Source organism: Puntigrus tetrazona, chromosome 14 (genome assembly GCF_018831695.1).
Source record: "Puntigrus tetrazona isolate hp1 chromosome 14, ASM1883169v1, whole genome shotgun sequence".
Lineage (NCBI taxonomy): Eukaryota > Metazoa > Chordata > Actinopteri > Cypriniformes > Cyprinidae > Puntigrus > Puntigrus tetrazona.
Genome location: NC_056712.1, coordinates 13,289,365 through 13,311,851, shown reverse-complemented (window position 1 = coordinate 13,311,851; position 22,487 = coordinate 13,289,365). Strand labels below are relative to the sequence as shown.

General features: G+C 38.5%; 2 protein-coding genes across 2 annotated transcripts; both read left to right on the top strand.

The window, feature by feature from the left end:
- The first annotated feature begins 196 nt into the window (after positions 1–196).
- Positions 197–2,210, top strand: si:ch1073-44g3.1 (UPF0461 protein C5orf24 homolog). Its single transcript, XM_043256542.1, has 2 exons — positions 197–436; positions 936–2,210. Exons 1-2 carry the CDS (start codon positions 395–397, stop codon positions 1,539–1,541), a joined length of 648 nt encoding a protein of 215 aa, XP_043112477.1. The 5' UTR covers positions 197–394; the 3' UTR covers positions 1,542–2,210.
- A 1,530-nt stretch (positions 2,211–3,740) lies between these two features.
- nsd1a (nuclear receptor binding SET domain protein 1a) lies at positions 3,741–21,710 on the top strand. Its single transcript, XM_043257008.1, is given in 25 exon segments — positions 3,741–4,364; positions 5,140–6,026; positions 7,253–7,394; positions 7,539–7,711; positions 7,817–9,644; positions 10,464–10,576; positions 11,075–11,162; positions 11,165–11,284; positions 11,369–11,460; positions 11,559–11,612; positions 12,301–12,349; positions 12,479–12,633; positions 12,813–12,947; positions 13,665–13,788; positions 14,447–14,647; positions 14,759–14,938; positions 15,086–15,242; positions 15,337–15,542; positions 16,000–16,112; positions 16,430–16,699; positions 17,141–17,257; positions 17,352–17,493; positions 17,570–17,676; positions 17,760–17,961; positions 18,832–21,710. Coding segments are annotated over 24 exon segments (6,378 nt in total). The 5' UTR covers positions 3,741–4,364; positions 5,140–5,156; the 3' UTR covers positions 19,572–21,710.
- The last annotated feature ends 777 nt before the right edge of the window (positions 21,711–22,487 follow it).

Below are 22,487 nucleotides of genomic sequence, written 5' to 3'. Positions count from 1 at the left end.
CCAGTACATGCATTGTTATCATGTGCATATCTTTTTACTTTCACATATACCATTTATATTTTTATTTTATATATATATATATATAATAGCGAAGACAAAAGTGTCGTGTGAGCTGACACCAGGGCCTTCTGGTATTTGCTAAAGAATAGTATAAATTCCCACCAGCAGCTGACGCATGCGTATTAGCTATTCTTACTATTTTATTATTTTTTCTAGTGAAAATGGCTGCCTTTCAGCTTTAAACCTCAGCGGTTCTGGGGGAAAATATCCATCCCATAAACCAAAATAGACACGATCGTTTAGGAAGAAAGCATCTCGCGGTTCAAGGATGCCTATATTCCCGAGTAAATAACATTATGCTTTTGCTTTCAAGAATGGAAGATAGATCTGTTTCATGTTTAACCCATTACATTCCGTGATCCGCGTTCCAGATGAGGTAAAGTACTTTCTTTATTGCGTTATTTATCGCAAAATTACATCCCGTTTCATACTAAATTCAATATTATTTTCAATAATTAACGGCATAATCTGTATTAACGACCGGGTAGAGCGGAAAAAAGGATACAGAATGACAGGACACCGATGGGACTTGCATAAGAGATTCCGCGGTCGCTGTACATTTTGTGATCAGACATTGTGTTTATCTAACTGTAAAGTGATGCGACCTACCTGAAGTGTGAATATTTCCGTAGTTTACGCGTAGTTTATATAGCTACGCCTTCTTCTGCATTAACTTTCAGCGCTTAATTGCACGGGCCTGTTGTTTTCTTTTTGATTGACGCCGTCAATCAATCACTTTCGACGCACGCGGTCGATGCAAGATGTTTAAAAGTATTGCAAAGCCTCACGCGCAGTTGTTATTCCACGACGTACTTTTCACGAACCCCATATTTTGCAATATATCAAATGTTTTCAATTGTACTTTATTTGAACAGAAAATGATGCACCAAGTAGCCAGCAACAGCAACGACTATGGTCTGGGTAGCATTGGGGATGATGGGCAACACCCAGCCAGTCACTTTGAGCTGTGCAGTTCGCAGTCCAACAAATTTTACGCCGCGCCACCTCCCGCGCTACAACTGCCACTCCCAAACTTGCCGCCCTTGCCACAGAGCATGATCAAGCCCATGTCCTGCCAGATGCAGGACTCCCAGAATGAATTCCACTCCCAAACCGTCCGAATGAGGGCTGCAGATGCTCCGGAAGGCTCCAAGAAAAAGAAGGGCCTCGGAAAGTCTGGGCGACGAGGCAGGCCCTCGGGTACCACTAAGTCTGCAGGCTACAGGACAAGTACGGGACGACCGCCGGGCACCACCAGAGCAGCAGGCTTTAAAACCAGCCCAGGGCGGCCACTGGGCACCACCAAAGCCGCAGGCTACAAGGTGAGCCCAGGTAGGCCTCCAGGCAGCATCAAAACTCTGGCGAGGCTTAACAAACTGGACTATGGCGCTTGCAATGGTGCGCCGTTCCCTTACACCATGATGCAGAAGAGGGCCTTGTGCGAAGCCACTGTGAAAGAGAAAGACACTACTACCGAATGAAAACAATGTTTTTTATTTATTGCAAGGGGGGACTCGGGATGTGGGTGCATGTCCAAAGTCACAGTGAACCGTGTTTGAGATGTCAAGCTCTTGCAAGGAAGAAAAAAAGATGGATTTTGATACTTCGACTCACGTGTATGTGCCAGTGTTATCCTTTTGTGTATCTTTTTCCAAAGACCATTAGCATTACCTTTCTCGCTATGACGTATGTTAACCTATTGTACAGATGTGCATGACGGTAGTATTGTGAAATAAAGTTACAGTATTGAACACATATTAATCTTTTCAGTCCATTAGACTTTGCTCAAGTGAAACGTAGAGAGTGTTGTTTTACATTTAACTCTGACTCTTCCTTTTCCTTCATACTTTTGATGTAAAGTCACTGCTGGGAACAGTCTTCATCGCATCATTTGTTTCGCTCTAGATTTTAGGACATTGCATTTGACTTGAAATATTTGATCACTAGTAATAACTCCTCTGTTCCCCTGATGTGTATGTGAAAGTGCTCTGTTTGTAATGTCCAATGATATGTTGATCTTTTTTGTTGTTGTATTTATGAAATGTCTGGTGCCCTTTTCAGACAGAGGATGCTGTGGATTTTTTGATAAAACATCAAGTCACAGATCACTGCAATGGCATAATGCTCTTGTAAATATAACTGTGAGGTTATATAAGGCAGTGTGTTCTGTTCAACCTAAAATAGTTTTGCTGATCAATGATCCACTCTAGAATACTGTGTTTTTTTTTTTTTTTTTTATTACTGGATTAAAACAAGTCTCTTTTGTGTAATTGAATACACCTGATCTGATTAAAAAAATAATAATAATAAAATTATAATAAACAGTTATCACTCAAAAAAAAAGTTGTTCGGGAAAACTCCTAAAACATTTTTTTATTTATAAATTATTTTTTCAGCTCGATTGAATTGTTGTGAAATTGTCCCTTTTTTGACCAATAATAGCCATGTAACCAAAATATTAGAAATAACTGAATTTGCATGGGCTAAATATGAAATACAATATTCAAATGTTGTAAATAAGCACTTATTGTAAGACAAAACCTGTTAAGGTTACATTACAAACGTAAAAGAACTGTACTGCACATGATTCAATACAAAAAATGTTACTTACAATTTTTACATATTTGATTTGTAACTTTTTTTAGCCCCAAAAATATATATATATTTTTACAGAAGGGCTAAGATTTGTGTAGAAACTGCGGGCAATTCAGAGGTCCCATTATACTGTCTTTGTTCCGTTAAATATATTTCTTTACAAACACTGAAGGAGAAAAAAAGCTAACATGACCAAATTCTCAAAAAGGGAAAGCTGACAGATTAGATTAGCTTTTCTTGCTAATGTATTGCCACTTCTGTGTTTATTTCTTACGAGTAATCTTAAAATAGGCCGATAAACGAGTTACATTTTATTTCATGACACAATGGACGTTGACGCATGTCTATGGCAAGCCATTTTAACATTTAATCTAACTGCCTGCTGGTAGGAACGGGCACACGTGCTTTTAAAATAACCGCTATCTACTCGAACACCGAGTAATATCGTATGTAATTTGATAATTATTTTTAAGTTTGATTTAAAAGAAATGGAATTTGAACACTTTATCCATCGGATATTAGCGATTAGCGAACCCTACGGTTCATATGTCAGCTATTTACTAATATGCTATGCAGTTTCATGCCATTTTTCGGTATCTATAGGCGTAATAGTTAATTAATAAACTTACATATGAGACACTAGCGCGCTGTTTTCTGTCAAAATTGTAATATTCCTTATCTCACTGTTTACTTGCTTTTTTACTTATTGTGAATATTGTTAGAAATAAGATATCTTACTAGCAAGAATAACAATGTTGATGATGGGAGTACAGCCTAATGTCGAAGAACTATAAATATGATTAGTAACATAATAAAACACATTTAGTTACTAGCGAGGAATGCATGTTAAACCCGCTTGCCACAACGACATATTACACTTATGCGTGGCATGGCCTAATTTCCAACCACCCACGAAAATGCGCAAAGAAAACTTAGAAAATAAAGCATGTCGGAGCGTGTGCCGTTTAATCGAGACCAATAAATTGTGTTTTCTGCTCGTGTGGCTTATTGTGGTCGGCTACCTTGCAAAGCACGAGCGGTCTCTCTAAAATGGAGGAAGTTACGCCTTTGTTAGGACAAGGAAACAAATGGCGTGAGGGTTAAAAAGCAAACGCTCACTGTCGTGTCGTGCCATGCGCCCGTCGCGCACCTCGTCGACTGTGACCGCGCGCAGGACGCGTTTGGGACTAAGTTAAACTCGCGTTTGCTTGCACATTGTCCACATGCATTTAGCGCAAGTGAGAGATGTACCTGGGAAATAGTGAATCGGGTTAAGTGGATGTGAATGTATACTGACTGGGGGTTGGGTGTGCTGTGCCGATTGGTCGCTCTCACCAGCACACACACACACACACACACACACGCAGTCAGTCAGGGCTTGTTTTAACACACACATACAACCAGGGGCACTCGGAAAGCGGGGCAAACAATCATGTATTTTAACAGAAATCGTGGCCGCTGAAAAACGTGCTTTCGATGCATTGACGTGGTGCTTCGGTGGAAGGTGACAGGCGCTCAGTTTCATTCTCGTTTATTTATTAATCTCCATTTTTGATGTTGGAGAGAGAAATGAGTGCCGAGGCCGGGCCTACTGGTGCAAATGCTGCTGGGATTTTGCAGATCCGCTTTCACAAATTTACAAAAAGTAACGCTACATGCTCGAATTTGAAGGGCTTTCCGGTGGTTTTGTCGTGACCGAGTCGTAAATGGTAAGAAACCGGTGATTTCTCTCCTGTACCTTTTGTATTTCGTGCGTTTTCCATCTCACCGTCGTGGGTGACTTTACTGCTGTACGACTGTATGGGAACTGTTGATGCACATGATGATAATGTAACATACTTTACCAGCGTTTTCACACTGAAATCGCGGCAGAGGTCATCTTTGAAACAGTCCAGTAGGGGCATAGCGAAGTGTCTTTGACATAGCGATTCATGTTGAGTTTTTTCAAGCTCTCTTATCTTTGTCTTGATGGATTCTTGACAAGACGGCCTACGAGGGTTGCGACTTAAACCCGAGTAGCCACCTTGTTACAAAATCCAGTTCGTGGTGCTAGCTGTGTTTTGGAACACGATAGCTGGTTTCTAGCCGGTTTAAGATGGTCATTAGCCGCTCGACCAGCTTTCATGCTCCAAACAACATTGTGGCCACCTTAAGCTGGCATTTGGTTAGCTGGTCAACGATGGTCTTCCTGCTCGCACCAGTTAGAAACCAGCTAGCAGTTTAATCTGCATTTTCAGCCGGGATATCGCACGCGCATGCTGGTGTTCAGAAACATGCAGTGTTTTTGCTGTCAAAATGTCATGTTAGTGTAGAATCCGTTTGTCTCCTGCATAGTTGTTTTGAAAAAGATTGAAATGTTCAGTTTAATGCACAACTCGGGTGCAACAAATTCTTAAGGAGTTAAGAAAAGCCCAAGTTGTTATTCTGTAGGTCATCTGAAAAAAAAAACATCTTCTAAAGGCATTTCCCTGTATTTTGTCACAGGATGGAGCCATGAAAACATGAATCAGTCCTACAAAGTGGCCGGCAGGGATGGCTCGGAGTGTCGTGGTGATCCACAGGAGACCAAGGCGCTTGATAGCCGCATCAGCTCCTGTGGACACCAGAGCACAAAGCGACAGGGGGACCAGGGGTCTGCCATGCATTTTTTAAATTCTGGCTACAAATTCTCGGCATCGTCATTTGTGTACAATCAGAGAGAATCCACCAACTATAGTCCGCTGAGGAGACTTCAGGATCTGACCACTATGGTGAACCATGCCGACATGAGTTTGCAGGACAAGGAATTTCACGGACGAAGTAAATTGCTTGTGCACAATCCCATCGGCGGAGCAGAGTTCGGAATAGGCCTTTATCACACGTCCAGTTCGCAAGGAAACACTGACCGGACTACTATTCAGGATCTGGACAAAAATGGTTTCTCACCAGTGAGCTCTGATAGCTTGGAACATTTTCCATCCATCTCAAATGGATTTTTGCATTTTGAGTCAACCTTGTTTGACAGTGGGGACAGCAAGGATAATGATGAGGAGGAGCATGATAGGAGCAATGCGGTGGCACCGTTTAAAGACGCCTCAAAGAAATGCCAGAAACGAAATCTGGCAAATGCAAAGGCTCCTAGCAGCCACAGGCTGGACCTAAGTACAAACAAACATGGAAGTTGTAACCTTGTATCTAAAAATACAGCAAAGTCTAACCCTCCTGGTAGCCCCTCACATTTGCCTGTCGAGGCCATGATGGAGGATTTTGATAGCATGGATGATTATTCAGACAGTGACTGTGATCTGCCCAGCACTGAGAACAGTGCATCAATATTCAACTCTGGTCTCTCTAAAAGACCAAATTCATCCAGTGACTCCCATTCAAATCCTGTAAGATGTTTTTATGTTCACTGTATTTTTAATTTAGTTAAATTGATTGTGTTCGTTCCCAAACAGGTGTACAGGTTATATTGTTAAACATTGTGTACCTAAGAATGCAGGAAGGAAACTTTAATTTTTTTTTTTTTAAAATATACGTCGTATATGTACATGCATGCATATGCACGCACACAGTGGGGTTCAAAACCACATTGAAAATGTGTGATTTAAAACATGAAATGAATTTTATTACATTCGCAGGAATGTTATGCTGACTTCTCAAATACTAAACAATTTCTGTGTCACTAACCTGGTATCCAAATTTGTGACATTGATCATTTAATCTCTTATGTTTTGTTTCCACTGAAGCACTATGCGCTCTTTGAATCTTTTCAATTCATGCTGGATAACATAATGATCAGGTTTTGCTCAAATATGCCGAGCTGCTCAAGTGCTTCTTTAATTAAAAGGAAATAAAGTTGGTTTGGAGTGGGAAAAATGGTCTGCTATCACAAAAATACTATAAATATAATAATTTCATTAGCACTCAAATTTTTGAACCCCACTGTATGTGTTGCTAATTTAAATATTTAGGCATGTATTTATTTTGCACACTCTTTATACAAAAAATAAGATATGATAACCAAATGTGTACAACAAAGGTTTTAATCGTTTTAAATGACCAACCATGCAGAATCACTTCTGTCGGTTGACCACAGTGATTGGCTGAAAAGTATATTGCGATTATGAAAACATTGCCGCAACAACTTTTAACCAGTATTTTTGATCATTACACACAGGGGGAAGGTTTGGGTAACTTGTTTAAAAACCATTATTTTAGCAATACAGTATGGGTGCCGTTTGTGGTGTAGAAATTACATACTTAAACTTCAGCAACATATTTGCTACTTGTAAGCAGAGATATGTTTATTTATAGTTGTTATTACCCAGTTGTTTTTAAATTACAAGTTGTCATAAGAGGAAGCCATTTGTATTACCCTCCCTCAAGCTGAACACCTCTTGAACCACACAGTTGCATTGAATCGTTGAGTAGGCGCTTGACTTCATTTTTTTCCAGTGGAGCAGTGGTGTAGGCTAAGTGCTTGTTGGTTCAAACTTTTGTCAAACTTATCTGACCACAGTTTTTAAAAGTATATTCTTGACTCATTATTGATGGTTAATGAATGACTCATATTATCGATGATTAATGAATGACGACTTTTTATTTTAACCTAAAGTCCAACAGCCCAAAGAAGAAGCAGCTCCCAGGTATAAAGTACTCTGTTGAAGATGTTGTGTGGGCCAAATTCAATCGCAGACCCTGGTGGCCCTGTCATGTAACCACAGACCCACAGATTGATGTCCACACCAAAATGAAAGGTGGTTTCTTGTTTTCATCACCTTATGACTATTCATAATGAATGCCAAATTTAATTTAGGACATGCTATTGGTGTAATATAGTTTTTTTGTTTTTGTTTATGTCTTAAAAGGTTAAAATATTTTCATAAAACATTTTCTTGCAGATCCCAGTCGCCGGCCATGTCGTCTCTATTTTGTCAGGATGTTTGGGGAGATCGTAGACCAAGCTTGGGTCCCGGCAAAAGCCACGTTTCCTTTTGAAGGAGGTCATCAGTTTGAAAAACTGCCTGTACTTCGACGAAGAGGAAGACAGAAAGACAAAGATTACAAATACACGGTAAAGCTAACTTGAGACTTTTTGTTCTTAGATTTGAAAAAAAAAGAGTGCTTATGATAATTTTACATTTTGATTGAAATTTCATGACGTTTGTTCACTCTGCAGGTTCCCAAACGTCTAATGCCATCATGGAAAGCTAGTGTCTTGGAAGCAGAGGCAGCACTGACCAAACGGTTAAATAGTGAACCTCCATTGACTTTAATTCGGGATGTGCACATGCCTGTTTCCGAAGACAAGGCACCAAAAATTCCTGCTTGCCCAATCTCTACTACACAGTCAACATTATCAAGCTCGCTTTTGTCCAATGGACTAGATACATCCGTTAAGAACAAAGGAAAACCTGGTACTGGAAGCAAAAAGAAGCCAACTAAGAAAAACAGCTCAACTGTAAAATCTCCTGTGAAACTAACTGAATACTCTTTATCATCTAAACCATTATCAAACACTTCATCAGACTGCTACAAACCTTCCACAGCCGCTGAACGGCACAAACCAGACCCCATAGATAGTCCTTATTCAGATATTGACTCTGTCCCGAGGATTCTGTGTCCCAAACGTTCACAGCAATTGCCACAGGAGGAGGTGGTGAAAGAACTGAGCACTAAACATAAGAAAGTACAGCCAAGTAAAAAGATAAAAAAGGCCAACGTGGATAAGCCGGTGAAGAAGACAGAGGTTGGTTCAAAAGGCACAGCCAACAGTAAGTTAAAGAAGTCAACTCCCAAAGAAAAAACACTTAGGGCTACAAACTCCAGACAGAAGGAAAGCAGTTCCCCAGGGTCCTCAGATGGGTCTTTTGCCATGCACTCTTTCTATTTTCCTGCCAGCAGTGGCTTAATCTCAAGAGCACTTGCCGCCAGTGAAGAAACCAAGGAGAAAGATTTAAGTCAGGAGCCAAAATCTTGCTCACCGTGTGCTGGCGATGAACACTCAGAGTTTTACAACAAGTGCTCACCCCCCACCAACCATTCGGAGTTGTCAAAACAACAATGGCAGGTAAAAACGGAGTCCAGCGAAGAGGCATCCGTGGACTCTATCTCCCACACACCACCAAACCCAACTCTTAAGTTTACAAGAATCCGAAATGAGAAAAAGGATATTCAGAATGGACCTCGACATAAAGGCTCCAAGTCAGATGTGACTGAATCCTCTTTCAATTTCGTTAAAATCAAAAACGAGAGCATGATCTCAGACATTTCATCTTCGTCCTTCCCGTCTCCCTCGATCTCTCCCATGGACGCTTTTCAGGATATTAAGGAGCTTTCTTTCAGGTCTCTTGTCAAAGAGGAATGCAGCTCAGGAGAACCTTCACTCCGTGCGGATTCAAACTACAAATTCAGCACTTTCCTAATGCTCCTGAAGGATCTGCATGACAGCCGGGAGAAGGAAGGGAAACCTTTAACCCTTCCTCCCACATCTCCATCCTCTCTCATCAGGGAAGAACCTTCTCATATTCCAGCTGGAGAAGAAACATTAAATAAGGTGTCTTGTGAAAAGGCTATTGTGGATCAGAACAGTCGGCAGGAAAAAACATTAACGCCAAACAGCTCAAAACAGAGCAAAGCTAAGTCAAAATCTTCTGTGAAAAAGGAGGCGCAAAAACACGATGGTGGGATCCATTTAGTTAAAAAGCAAAACTCCTCAGTAGGTTTGGATGCACTTGAAAAGAGTTTGCCTTTGTTAGGGGAACTTTCCAATTCTCACCATGATGCTGTTCCTGTTGTCTGTGGCAAAGGCACCATCTCAAAGGTTGCTCCTAAAAAGCGATGGCAAACATTTGAGTCTGACATGGGGAAAAGCACCAAGCCAAAGAGCGATCCGGTTAGTTTGAATCAAGATGTAGTGAAGGAGTCCACGGAGCTAAATGGGGTTTTCAAAGACAGTTTTGAAGAAACTGCTCATTCTGACATCCAAGATAAAAAAGATGCTTCAGGTAACGGAGATATTACACTTAAGTCTCAAAAGTTGTTCAATGTTAAAAGTTAAAAGGGTTACTCCACCCTGAAATGAAAATGTTATCATTAATCACTTAACCTCAGGTCGTTCCAATCCTCAGAAGACAAAGATATTTTGGATGAAAACCTTTTGACTGTAGTATGAAAAAGTATGAAAGACTGTCAAAATCGTCCATTTGCCATCAGTGGTTCAACTGTAAAGTTCTAAAGTTAATAATTTTTTTAATAATGTTTGTACGCAAAGAAAATAAAACTGACTATTTAACAATTAGTTTCTCCGCACACTGTGAACACTGCCCTGTGTCAGCCGCATCACATGGATACACTGTTTTCATTAAAGTAAAAATAAACGTAACAAACGTGTGACGTGGCTGACACAGAACAGTGTACACGGGTTGCTTCCAGTGGATACTCTCCAAAATGGCGCTATGGTGACTGGGAAAGACAACAAGGAGACAAATTATAATAGATGTCATTATTTTTATTTTCATTGCGTACAAAAAAATTGTTGCTTTATAACGTTTAGATTGAACCACTGATGGCAGATGGGTTGTTTTGACAAAGTTTTTTGAAATTTTTTTTAGCCCTTGACAATTTTCATTACTTGGCAGTCAATGGGGCCATCACATCCCGGTTTACATCCAGAGTATCTTAAATTGTGTTCTGAAGCTGAATAAAGCTTTAAAGGTTTGGATCGACATGGGGGTTAATGACAAATTTTCATCATAGGATGAAATAGCCATTTAAACATTTTATGCCAAATTCAATTCAACGTTTTTTTACTATTCTGTTCTCAGAAAATAAAAGGCTCAGAAAACCAAGCAAGAGGCTGATTGAAAGCAGTGATGCATATGAACAAGTGTTTTCCACAAAGAAAAAAGCTAAGAAAAGTCCTGAGTCCTGTAAAATGGTAAACATCTTTTAAATTTTTTTAATGAACATTCTGTTATTGTACTCATCCTCATGTAATTTAAAACATATTTGACTTGCATGCACACTAAATAATTTTGGATGTTATAGTATTTTGCTGCTCTCCATACAACTAAAGGGGGCATACTAGAATTATCAGGCCTCCAAAATGACCAAAAAAATATATATATATATAAATTGTAGTTTCTTTTGTAGTCTTGTTCATGCTTGCGTTCAATTCAAAATATTCAAATGCATGCAGGAGCGAATGGTTTTTGGTGTCATTGAGATTGATTTGTAACACAACACAACACAAGGTACAATGTTTGAATATACACAAATGAGATTTGAGAGCATAGGCTGTAATCAATGGGGGTGTAATTTTCCATACAAAAAGGTACTAAAATTATGTCATAATTCAGTTTTGAGTGAGGTATATGTAACATGTACAAACTGTGTTTGTGTATGTGAATAATTTTATTTAATACCTTTCCTGAAGGGATCTTTGATCGCCAACACTAATGCTGAGCAGCCAGGACCTGAGCAGATCGCGTCTGATGCTTTAAGCTCTTCACCTGAAAAAACCCTGAGCAGGCCGCACCAGAGGAACCGAAAGAAGCAGCAGATGGTCTCATATCACCTTTACAACCATTATCGCCATCCTGTGGAGGCCCATCGCTAAATAGAGAGTCATGTGAGAAGAAACCTGGTAAGAAGTTCTAGTTAATGGCACTTTACTTTTATTTGTAACCGTCAGCTGTAGGAATAAACACATTTTCTATTGCTGTTGCAGCATCCTCAGATAGAAAGAGACCACGCAAAATAGTGCATCAGATTCTAGACTGCACCGTTGAGGGGGATTCTGTTAAAGTCCCAAAGAAAGAAGTTAGTAGTCTGTGTGATTCCTAAAACAATTATTAAATATTACGGGCTCTTCTGTATTTGCCTTTATAACTATTTTGTTTTTATCTCCATTGAATCAGGAGAGAAAACAAGAAAGTAACAGCCCAAATGAATCAGATCTCGAAGATTTGCAGGTAATGTTATGGGGTGTACTTTATATGCAGTTAGTTTTTTAGCAACGTTTATAGTAATTTTAATAAATTGGCAACACCAATAATAAAGTATACTGTAACTTTAATATACAAACTAGCATAAAAAAGTGTAATTAGTTTATAGTTTTATTCAAAATGTATAAACTTTAGTCTGTACATTGTTAATAAACTAGTATTTTATGTAAAAGAGTTCTTCATTCATTGTCATGTTTTATTACATTTAATTGTACATGTAATTAACTATTTAGCCATACTTAATGTACATATTTATATCCATATTAAAGTATTTGTTATAGTTGATTAGTAGTTCTCAAAAAAACTAAATAAAAGCATTAACCTTGACATTAAATGCATTTATAGTGGGCTTTCCTAAAATGTTACTTTACTTTACATTTCTTAACTATTAATAACTTTTTTATCTACTTTTATAACTTACAGTGGCAATGAAAAATTCACTTTGTACATTTGTACATAAACCACAATTTATAAACCAATAAACTACAAACCAAGTTGATTTAAAAGTACTTTATTACTTTATATTCTGTATACTGTATGGTTTTCAGTAAATGTGTTTTTTAACACCTTTAATTATAAAGTTTTATACAAAAAATATAGGCAACCTGTCCAGCAACACTACTGATATATACATATTTGTATTTATTTTTAACAGAAACATGAAGAATCTGAACCTAAGCCATCAAGTCCGTGTGCTGCATCAGGTTTCTTTTCTCATGTTACTTTTGTCATTTATATTCACGCATTTGTTGTATTTTACTGAGAATATTGTGATCGATCCACCACTCTATTTTGCAAATGTTTACAATATTTATTTCTGTGATCCTTAGCAGCAACACAAAGTGAAGATGAAATAAGAACATCGTCTCCAATCCAGCAGGAAACCCCCAGTGTCTGCCAGATCCAGCTTGAAGAAGATCATTGCAGTCCATCAAAGCCTCAGGCAAAGGAGTCACACACAAATGGCGAAGACTCCCTGATCTCTGAGGTTGTTGTTGTTGTTGTTATTATTATTAGCAAAAAAAAATGTCTTCAGTCTATAATAACGATGTCATCACTTACCCTCATGATTCAAACCTCATGATCTAGCTTTTTACTTGTTTTGATTCGTTGTCGTCTGATGTTTCTCTGTTTACAGTTACGTAACTTTTTTTTTTTTTCTTTCAGGTTTTTGGTGCAGGACTGAATGATAGTGCTTTTTCAAGCAGAGATTCTCTATCAGGTGACTTATCAGCACTCTCAACCAATAGAAAATCAGGGGAGAAAGGTGGAGGTGCTTCGTTGAAGGAGAATGTTTGCCAGGTAAAAATCCCATATACTTATATTCACACAACGTAATTTCAACGTAATATCACCTTCATGTATACATTTGTGTGTTTTAGGGTTGCACATAATGCTCTGCAACCGAAATTATTAATAATAATAAGCGAAAAAGTGAGAATAAATTGTACTAAACAATGGCATGACGCGCTTAAAAAGCTACTAGCATAGATTGAGAGGCGTACAGTCTTTACAATGCAGCAAACACGTCGGCTGTGTGGAAGCTTTTAACACTGCCTGCAAAAGATGCAGCAATAGACTATTTAATACTGTTTATTGAATGTTTTCAGTGAGAAGAGGAAGGGGTGGTTGTTGCTGGTTACTGTTGGTGATTGAAATCGTGAAATGCCCTTAAACTATTAGCAAATAAACTGCAGAATGATGTCTTCTGATGCACACAGGAATTGCATGTATTCTAAAAAGGAACGGCATCAGCTTGCAGCGCTGTCTGCTTATTAGCAAGGAATTAAACTTGTAATTCGTAATGAAAATGATTTATAAATCTGCCGTTGTCAACAAAAAGAAGCACTTAGGTCTTTCTTTGGTTGTCCGCAAAAATAAAAGCTGATTTCAGCATTGCCAGCCTTTAAAGAGACGTTGTCCAAAAGACATTTAAAATCATACCAGTCGCAAACTTTTGATTAGTGGTGTTTCTTCTGAAACCGATTTTAGCATTAATTTTTGTATTATGTCTTGTAGGTATGTGAGAAAACAGGTGAACTGCTCCTCTGTGAGGGGCAGTGCTGTGGTGCCTTCCATCTGCAGTGCATCGGCCTCACTGAGACACCTCGAGGCCGCTTTATCTGCCAGGAGTGCAAGACGGGTGAGGAAGCAGTCCATAGCCAATATATCAGCCAGGCTGCTTAATTAGCCAAAATTTGGGCATTCTGAAACTGAAAAAGGTTTGGTTTAATAAGGGTGCTTTCACAGTTGGTTCAGTTGCCTGGTCGTAACCAGAGTTCGATGTTTACCCCATTACTTAGTAACCGCAAAATGCATAACATCGCTCTCTGCACTTATATATTAGGTTTTTTAACCGTTCGCTTTGTTTACAAAGCTTAGTGTACAATGATGCTATGACAGTAGTCTTACGAAGCAAATGCTCCATACAAAGCTGAAGGTAAACAGAAATTAGACATACAGCTCACTGCTTGTAGTGCTTCAGTCTGGCTCATCGGGAAAGTGAGTGAAACAAACAGACGTTTTTATCAAAGTACACCCGAGACCACCCTTTTTAAGCAGTATGGTTCACATGCGTGCATCCGAATTCAGAAGATATTACTACATTATTGAAACTAACTGAACGTCAGTCAGTTAAAATATTTCTTTGTGTCCTTTGTTTCAGTTCTGAAAAACTACTGACAGCATAGCCAACGATAAAAATTGTTTTCTGTTTTTTAGAATATTCTAGTTTGAGTAAAAAAAAATTCTTAATTAAAAATATACAGGTGAACACCTTTCTTTGCATGTCTTTCTTGTAGGTGTGCACACATGTTTTGTGTGTAAAAAGCCTGATAAGGAGGTCAGGAGGTGTATGATCCCTGTGTGCGGGAAGTTTTATCACATGGAATGCATACTGAAATATTCCCCCACCGTGGCTCAGAACCGCGGGTTCCGCTGCTCCCTCCACGTCTGTCTGGCTTGCTTCATCACTAACCCGGCCAACCCTGGGATCTCCAAAGGTGACTGTCATCCCCATGCATTTTCAAAAATTCCAAAAAAAAAATCAGTTGTTTCTACTTATTGCAAAAGCATGATTTTGTTTCACTGATCATAACTTGTCGATCTCGCAGGCCGTTTGACCCGCTGCGTCCGCTGCCCTGTGGCCTACCACGCTAATGACTACTGTATGGCTGCCGGCAGCGTCCCATTGGCCAATAACAGCTTCCTGTGCCCCAACCACTTCACTCCACGCAAAGGGTGCAAAAACCATGAACACATCAACGTTAGCTGGTGTTTCGTGTGTTCTGAAGGTATGCGGTCCAGTCCTCGAAGATCTCGCTGTTAAAATGATCAGTGGTGCTTGCTAAGGGCTGAGTTGGAAAAGACCGTTATAGTAAGGACAGAGCTAGCATTTTGCTACGGTTGTTTATTATATTTTGTTGCAATTCTCCCTATAGGAGGAAGTCTGCTCTGCTGTGAATCTTGCCCTGCTGCCTTTCACCGTGAGTGTCTGAACATTGACATGCCCCAGGGAAGCTGGTTCTGTAACGACTGTCGAGCAGGAAAGAAACCCCACTACAAGGACATTCTGTGGGTCAAAGTGGGCCGCTACAGGTTTGTGTGTTGTTTCATAAGCACCGCTTTCCCCTGAAAATTATAGTGCAGTGTTACTGATGTTCACTGACGCATTTCTGGGCTTTTGCTCCAGGTGGTGGCCCGCTGAAGTGACTCAACCAAAAAACGTTCCTGAGAACATCTACCGCATGCGGCATGAGGTGGGAGAGTTTCCTGTGCACTTCTTTGGCTCCAAAGACTATGTGTGGACCTATCAGGCTCGCTGTTTTCCCTACATGGAAGGGGATGCCAACAATAAGGAAAAAATGGGAAAGGGTGCAGATGCTGTCTATAAGAAAGGTAATTAAACACACTAGCAGCTATCTAAAATAGTTTCTAAAATAATGACACAATTGGATTATTAGGTGTTATACATAATATTCAGACTTAATATCAAAACATATTTGCTATATGAAATATAACGACGTAGAGCAGAACTAATAAAGTATTATTATGACATATTATTATATAACAATATATATAGTGACATTTTAAAACTGTTTGGACAAACTAGAAAACATTGTAACATGGAAATCTGATTAATCTGCTATATCTTGACCCTTTTATCACATTATGACTGATTATGATAGTATGATAACAAATGTTTGTTTTATATATAAAGGTATAAGTCACTATATGTATGCTGATACCACTTAAAGCCTGCTAGTTGTAACAACTTTAGATTTAGAGTTTACAATGTGAAGTTTTTCAATATTAAGAGCAAATTGATTTAAAGAATATTTTTTCTTTTTCTCAGCTTTAAATGAAGCAGCTGAAAGATTCAGGGAACTTCAGGCAGAAAAGGAGATGAGGCAGCTTCAAGAAGACAGGAAGAATGACAAGAAACCGCCACCATACAAACACATTAAGGTAATAATGTCAAATAGTTTTTGATTATTTAATCATATTGTTGCCCTTGGAACATAATGTAAATTTTTTGATAAATCTTGATGCCGCTCTTGTCTTGAACAAAAACAAATCCACAATGTTCAAATTCTCCTTTTGTGTTTGATGAAAAAAATAACATTTTAATGTCAATTTAGGTTGTATATTATTACAGTGTTGTCCTTTCAGTCAGATTTCAGTGTTGTGTTGATCTCCGTTCTTAAAATTGGCCTAATGCTGGCTTCTCAGATGGTGACACTGATCTCATGTTATCTCATGGACACTGATCGATTTTCACTCAGGTGAACAAACCGATAGGGAAAGTGCAAATCATCACAGCAGATCTGTCTGAGATCCCACGCTGCAACTGCAAAGCCGAGGACGAGAACCCGTGTGGCATTGACTCGGAGTGCATCAACCGCATGCTAATGTACGAGTGTCATCCTCAAGTGTGTCCAGCAGCGGAGCGCTGTCAGAACCAAAGCTTCACCAAACGCCAGTACACCGAGGTGGAGATCTTCAGGACGCTGTCACGTGGTTGGGGTTTACGCAGTGTGTCTGACATCAAGAAGGTGAGCGGTGTTTGCTTGCTGATTTAGTTGAGAGATATAACACATGCACACACACCGCTGGGTGGAGTTCTTTCAAATTGTAGTATACAGTTTGTTAATATACTATAATAAAAACAGATTAGGTGAAACAAGATCAAGTGTATATCAATAAATTCCTAATAAAGGATTTCTATCATGTAAATAATGTGTAAACATGTAATCACTATGAAAGTAACTATAGTCTGATTATGACTATTTTAAAATGTAATTGAATATAATTGCAAAATATATATATATATATATATATATATATATATATATATATATATATATATATATATATATATATATATATATATAGTCTAGATTACGAAATCCAGACTACATGAGCTCTGAGCGCACACACAAATTAGTTTTATGTCTCTCTTCCTAATTTAATTACGTTACATTATTCCACCACAGGGAGCTTTTGTGAATGAGTATGTTGGAGAGGTCATTGACGAAGAGGAGTGTCGAGCCAGGATTAAACATGCACAGGAGAACAACATCTGCAACTTCTACATGCTCACACTGGATAAGGTCAGTCACCAGAGGCGATTCTCAATCCAGATTACCTTGATAACATGTTCTCCACTTACCTTGACACTGGGCTCTGTTTTCTGTGCATGTGCAGGATCGGATCATAGATGCCGGGCCGAAGGGAAACCAATCACGTTTCATGAACCACAGCTGCCAGCCGAACTGTGAGACGCAGAAGTGGACGGTGAATGGAGACACCAGAGTCGGGCTGTTTGCTTTGGAGGAAATTCCCACAGGTGAGTCTGAATCTAGATAATATTGTAATGGAAAGAGGGAGAATGTTTGTTTAATAAGCTTGTTGGCTGTTCTCAGGTGTTGAACTCACTTTTAACTATAATTTGGAGTGTCTTGGTAATGGGAAGACGGTGTGTAAATGTGGAGCGTCCAACTGCAGTGGATTCCTTGGTGTCAGACCAAAGGTATGGCATGCTTGGTGTATTATAGAGTCGTTTTATAGGTTTAATCCGGGCTAAAATTGGTGTACTCGCAATGTTCTTTTCAGAATCAGCCCACATCTGATGACAAGGTGCGGAAACTGAAAAAGAAGGTTGGGGCGAAGCGTAAGAGCCAGCTGGAGGTCACCAAGGAGCGAGAGGATGAGTGTTTTTTCTGTGGTGATGGCGGGCAGATTGTGTCTTGTAAGAAACCTGGCTGCCCCAAGGTCTATCATGCCGACTGTCTCAATCTGTCCAAGAGGCCTGCAGGTGAGTGCCTCATTTTCAAAGAGCATGAGTCACTTTTATCTAATTTGTTTTAACCTGTTTCAAGGTATTTTGCATTGCTTGGAAGTTATAATGCGTTTCTTTCAAGGTTGAGCTCTTATTTTCTTTTTGCATTTATGTATTTTGTATTAAAATGGGAAGGTTTCTCTTTATACAGCAGCAACAAAAGGGATTAAAGCTTTTATTATACATTTAATGTTTTAATTTTTTTTTATTTTGAAAGACAATTGTGTTAAAGAGATCTCTTATGCTTACCATGATTGCAATTATTTGACCAAAATATAGTAAAGGTAATAAAACGGTAATATTGTGAAGTATAGTTACAATTATAACAATATAAAGTTTTTAATATTTTTATGTTCTAAATCTAAAGTTTTATTTATTTCTTTGTTGACCAAGGTGAATTTTCAATAGTCATTACTCCAGTGTCGCATGATCTTCCAGAAATCATTTCCTACCATAAATATATTAAAACTTAATACGCATTGATCTCATTCAGACAACTTTAAAAGTGATTTTCTCAGTATTTTCACCCTTAGATTCCAGATCTTTAAATAGTTGTATCTCAACCAAATATTGTCCTATCATAACATACACAAATCATGGCTATCAATAGAGGAAAATAACCCCAGTTAATCTCCTAATTACTTAAGTCTATAAAAAGTAATATAAAAATGTAAATGTTTTAATAAATTAGTTTTAACTTAACATAATAAAAAAAAACTAAACAATAAAACATTCACTTTATTTTTACAACCTGTGGTTTGCTTAAGGAATTTTCTTGCGTTAGGTCAATTCGGGATTTCATTTAAGCTAAATCATGATTGAATCTGCCTTATGTGCACTTTTTAGGCCGCTGGGAGTGTCCGTGGCATCAGTGTAACGTGTGCAGAAGGGAGGCGGCATCCTACTGCGAGATGTGTCCCAACTCTTACTGCAAACAGCACCGTGAGGGAATGCTGTTCATATCCAAACTGGATGGCAAGCTGTCCTGCAGTGATCACGACCCATGCGGCCCCGATCCTCTGGAACCGGGTGAAATTCGAGAGTATGTGCCCGGTACACCTATCCTAAGCCCTCCACCCAATATGGCTGTGTCGGGCAGGATACCCCCGCCTGCCTTACCTCCTGTTGCTCCGCTCTTCATTCCCGCCCCCAACAGATCCGCGTTCCAAACCCAAAGAGACCCTTATGCAGACGAGGTAGTGGACAACTTGGTTTTGCCATCCTCTTCTCCTTCTAAAGATATTAAGGAGGAAGATATGAGTGATGAAGGCGAGGTGATGGAAGGGGTGATCGGGGACGAAGGGGAAGATGAAGGCCTTGAAGTTGTGGATGATGATGAGGACGATGAGGATGATGATGATAATGATAATGATGATGATAATGATGATGATGATAATGATGATGATGATGATGATGATGAAGAAATGGACTACGGAGGGATGGGATTCGAAGACGAGGAGGAGGAAAAGGAGGATTGGGGAGATGAATATGTGAATGAGGACTTCGAAGACACCGAGGACTTAGGGGAAGTGGAGGGAGACGACCAGGAATCATCATGGGATGAGTTTGTCGAAGGAGAAAAGTGAGCCCTCCTGCATTTTGGCTGACACCCATCTCTTGCACACAAACTCTCTCTGATAGGCACAGCAGGTGACCTGTGGGGAAAGCCGACCGCTGTTTTTTCCGGTCTGTGCCCAGAACATTTGAGAACGATGGACATGTTGATGTCGGTATCAGCTTGCCTTCTCAACCCAAGTCCTCTTGGAAAAAGTCCATAAAGAGGGTTGGACCTGGTGCTGTGGGACTGTGATTTTGTTTTCAGTCCTTTTGTTGGAATATAATTAGTGTCTGGTGCTCTTTTGTGCTTTTTTTTGTTTTTATATTTTCCTCCTTGACTTGTTTACATTCTCAGATCTAAATAGAAAGATGACCTCACGGAGGATTGAAACGGGGCACCAACAAACCATACAGTTGTGTCTTATTAACAAAATCTGCATAGATTTTGTTTACGCTTCATTGACAAAGAAAAGAGAACATAAAGCAGCAGATAACTAATGTTTAGTCCCTTCACCGGGTAAATACAGTGACATAGCTACATTGTTAGGCCAAAAATGGCTCCACGGGTCACGGTACTTGAAATGATTTCTTCAGGTCTGTTTGTTAGTATCACAGAGTGGCTACATGAAAATGAATAATAAGCATCCTAGTACATTTTGTTAGCTGATTTGTTAATAAAAAAAAAAAAGTACTACTATCAAAAAGGACAAGTATGACATTCCCACCATCATCTTGCTTCATTTCAATCATGCACTTTTTGTTGCATTTGTGTTTCTGTCATTTTTGCTTTAGACAATTTGTCGAGACTAAAGAAACTTAGTAGTTTTAAGTTTTTCGTGAAGTCTAGATGAGTGATTGTATCACCTTTCATTCTCCCATGTTTGTGGCCTTTGAGTCTTGAAAGCTTTTAGGAAAGATGAGTTTGTACTTTGATATGATGGATGTTACATAAGGCCTGTTTGTAGTTTCCCTAGTTACTTATATTCAACCACCATCTGAAAATACTGTTTAAAAAATTTCCAGATGCCTCATTGGAGTAACCATTGAGAATGTCCGAGACCCCTCCCCCTCCCATGTTGTGTTACAAATCTGCGGGTTATATTTTCCTGCTGTTTGTATTTGCATGTGTCTATGAGCAGGTTAACTTCAAAAGGTGCCTCTGAATGTTTTGCACTCTTTCAGAGATCAGGAGAAATTTAAAGCGTCTTTTATATTGGTGATTCCAAGCTGTTCGTTCAGCATACTGTGTTTATCTGCCTGATAAAACATGTTAATGCAGTTCGTTGTTGACTGCTTTGTCATCCTCTATACAAACGCAAGCAATCACGTTTATTTAGGGGAAGCAGACAACCCCTTAAAAATGCATATTTAGCCACACAAATGCCCTAAATGATTTTATTTCATTACAGATATCATACTGGAGTCTGTGTTTGTTTTCAGTTGTCCTATATTGGTTTAATTTTTCGCAGCATTATGATATGAACCTATATGAAAATATCCCTCACCATCACTTGATTCTCAAAAATTATGAAAGCACCTTTTATTTGAAATATCATTGTGCACCAGGTACAATTGCTCGATTGGAAAAACTGCCTCATGTAATGAAGTGGCGTTTATATTCGGATAACTTTTTTGGAATGTGTTCCCATCACAGATATTGTACAATATTTTTTAATGCCTTTAGGCCTTTACACTCATAATTTTTGGTTCTGTAATTTTGCAACCTAATCATGCGGATGCTTTTTTAAAAAGCGTTTTTTATTTCTTTATCATCATCATCATCATCAAAAACCTTTGTACTTCGCTTAGCTCTGTGTTTCATACTTTTTGTCTCTTTGTATTTATGGTCTTTGTATAATCTTTTTCACTCATTTTTGTGTTCGTTGTTTCTTGTATGTTTGTTAAATCTGCTGCTGTGTTTCAGCGCTATGGGCCCTTGACACCATGAACAGGACGAAATGCAGATAAGAGTTTCTGAGTCATCTGAGGACATTTGGGCAAAAAGTTTGCTGCCATGTTAGAGACCCATGATTTTGTACTGTACCCTGTGCATAATAAATATTATAAGTAAAATTTTACAATAATTTTACTTTTTTTTTTTTAATCAGCTGTCTTCATGATGTATATGTGAATCAGTAGATATGACTAATAAATGCAGAAATTTTTTATTTCAAATGCACAACAATAATTGCTTACAATGTTCCAGTAGAAAAATGACAAAATCAATAGAGCGTTACATATGTGCGTTCGAATGCAATATTTCGTAGACGTTTTCCAAGCATACATTTCCATACCGTAAATAAAACTTACAGTTGTAAAAAGCTGTTATACATTACAATATTTTTTGCTGTGGATCCTGCGAAGAACAAACAAAACCAATGTCAAAAATTACTGAGATTTTGGGCAATTTGGTTTTTCAAGTGTTCCTTTTATAGCAATTTATCTATTTGTGTCAATAGATCTTTATCAAAAAAACATCTTTTTAATGTCTGTTTGCTAAAAAAAGATGATCCTACAGTGAACCATATATCGCCTCTTCAGTAGCACCATGTCTATACCATGCAGGTTTTTACAGAGGGATTTGTTTGCGTAACTGATTATATAACACTTTATTCCTCCAAAAGCTGTGAAAAAGTATTTTCTGAATTATGGAGTGACAAAATTAGATGCCCAAAATTCCTTCTGTAAAGACTTTTGACTCTTAATGTGTAAAAAATAAAATAAAAAAATTATTTTAAGAGTTGTTTTTCATTAAATAGTGCTTCTTTTACATATTTAAACTTGATATTTTAGTAAAACAAAAAATGTTTGCAATTATAAACGTAATCGATCAACTAGGTAAGTAAGGTGATAACTATTAGTTATTTTATTTACCCTATTCACCTGCAGTGTCTCATCTTATTTTTTTTTTATTATTGATTTATTCTGCTATAAGATTATACAGT